A 2,428-nucleotide genomic window follows, 5' to 3' on the forward strand; every position below is an offset into this window, starting at 1 on the left:
TCAGGGAAGATGCCTTGGTGGTGGGTTTGATCACCAGTAGGGTGCATGCAGGAATCAGTTTATGGAAGATTCACTCTCATCGCTGATGTTTCTCCCTCTCTCCCTACCCCTTCCTCTCTGAAATCAATAAAGATGCATTTACAAATGTGACTTCTTTAAGGAAAATAATGAACCTAAAATCTTGGGCCGAGATGCAGACTTCCCCCGACAGCAGATGAAAACTCCCCAGATCGGGCTGTCTACCAGATGCTCCATGGCAGCAACAGTGACTTCTGCTTCTGGAAAATCAAAGGAGTCTTACAACAGGCAGGATCTCAGGACGGCTTCAGGCGCTTGCGTGGGTGTCCCAGACAGGCGCCCTGTGCTGAAGCCAGAGAGCGGTACATCTCAGCCACCAAGTGGGGATGGGACCCCACCATGGCCTGCCACCCTTCAGTCTCCAAGACATCCTCAGCATGAGAGTTGATGAAATCCACTGCCTGAGGTTTCAGTTGATCTGCTCTGTGGAGGTCAGCCAAGGTGAGCATTTCTGCAGCAACCTCCTCAGAGAGGTGTCTGCTGAGGGCTTCCTCACACATGACCTTCAAACGCTCCAGGGCATACTTGTCAGCAGCTGCCAGCAAACCATCAGCCATTTTGTCCAGGTTTGGAGCCTTCCCCGTGGAAATGAAGCACATCATTTCCTTAAAAACTCCAGGCTCCGTGTCAATGATTTCAACCCGACTCTTGTTGCTCTCCTCCATTGCATGTGCAAACATGGCCCTAAACACTGGGGAATGAGCTACTAAGATAGCTTTTGTGAGCCTGGAATTCCTGGACAGCAACACAGAAACAACAGTCTGTGAACCATGAATTTTCCCAAAGTCCTCCTAGCACATGGGCCACCTGGCACTCAGGAACCTTCACCATCTTCGCAGTGCTCTGGCCAGAAATGGTGAAGGAATCTTGCACCACACTCACCTCACAGAAGAGGGCCAGCTTGTCATCAGGGAGAAAACTATTGTCTTCATCCAAAAGAACATCTCTACGGATACATTTCTTGAATCCCCAGTCTTTGCCTTGTACAAAGCTATATGCCCAGTGACTCTCCAAAGATTTGATTTCTTCTTTCTTGTCATTGAGGATGGAGAGTTTGAATTTTGCCAAAAATATACACTTTGGAGAACTGACCAGAGACAAGTAAAGTGACAGGTAATCTTTGCTTACTTTATTTAGCACTTTCAGGTATACTCTCAAACGCCATTTCAGTTGATCAATGGCTAATGATGAAAAGGTTGTACTTTGAATGACGTCACCCACTTCCTGCCAGCAAAAGCTAAAGTTACCGATGGTCCACATGTGGGAGAATTTCACTACCTTGATCTCAGTGTGGCACCAGCTCTCAGCCACAGGGCCACTCGACATTTCTGCTGGAGGAGGTGGACTTGGGACCCTCGACATTGCAAGTTTGAAGGTTCAACAAGATTTCCAAAGTCAGAGGTCAAAGATTTCTGTTCTCTTTTCACCCACATTAAGTCAGTAGTGGGAAGATGAATGTTGGGGTCCAGCCCCAGCAGGTCCAGGGGTTCCCAACGGTGCGGACAGCACCGGCGAAGAAAGAATGACACGGAGATAGCGTTAAGATGATCAGCCAGCTTCTCTAGCCAGGTTCTCTCTTTATTCTCCTGTTACATCTGTGTTGATACCACTTGATTTTAATCCTATCCATTCTGTTCCAATGGTTAGGGCGTTTGTTATCTCCATCCCAAGGTCACTACTCTACTCTTCTGTTCAGCTACAAGGAAGTAACTGAAGGAGATGATCCTAAGTAAAGATTATGTAGCTTAACCATGATTGTTCACAGCTGAAGTGATTAACTACCCGCCTGGCACTTAGTTAAGGGGTTTTACTGATGTATTCCCTTCCTGACTCCTGTTCATTTTTCCCTAACTCCAGGGGAAAATTCCCACCTGGGGAAACAACCTTTTTCCAAGAGGTGGCCCTGGTTAGAACTCATAACACGAAGAAGGGGAGCAAACATATGAAGAACTCTATGCCATATATGCCAGGTCCCTTGAAACATATGCCATATACGCCAGGTCCCTTGAAACATATGCTGTGCAGATGTTTCATCCCTGCAGTGACTGTGTCAAGCAGCAAGGATGGGCCGGCTTCTGACCGATGAAGTTGTCTTGTCTAACAGGAAATCTCTCAGAGCGGGGCCTACAGCTGCTGGTACCTGTCCTTCTGCATTCGCTTCATCCTCTCCACAGCATCCAGGCTTTGCTTCTGAAGACAACTGTCTGAAAGATTCATCTAAAACTTAAATGTTGTTTTGAGGCGTGGCTCAGTGCTTGAGCGTCCAGGTCAGGGTATACCACGTTTTGTTTACCCATTCATCAGTTGATGAGTATGACGGTTGTTTCCGGTTTGGGGCTCTTATGAATTA

General features: G+C 47.2%; 1 protein-coding gene across 1 annotated transcript; it reads right to left on the minus strand.

Moving 5' to 3' along the window:
* Window positions 1–314: 314 nt before the first annotated feature.
* Window positions 315–1,440, minus strand: LOC132232315 (speckle-type POZ protein-like). Its single transcript, XM_059691804.1, is given in 2 exon segments — window positions 315–797; window positions 799–1,440. Coding segments are annotated over 2 exon segments (1,125 nt in total).
* Window positions 1,441–2,428: the final 988 nt, after the last annotated feature.

This window comes from Myotis daubentonii, chromosome 4 (assembly GCF_963259705.1).
Source record: "Myotis daubentonii chromosome 4, mMyoDau2.1, whole genome shotgun sequence".
Lineage (NCBI taxonomy): Eukaryota > Metazoa > Chordata > Mammalia > Chiroptera > Vespertilionidae > Myotis > Myotis daubentonii.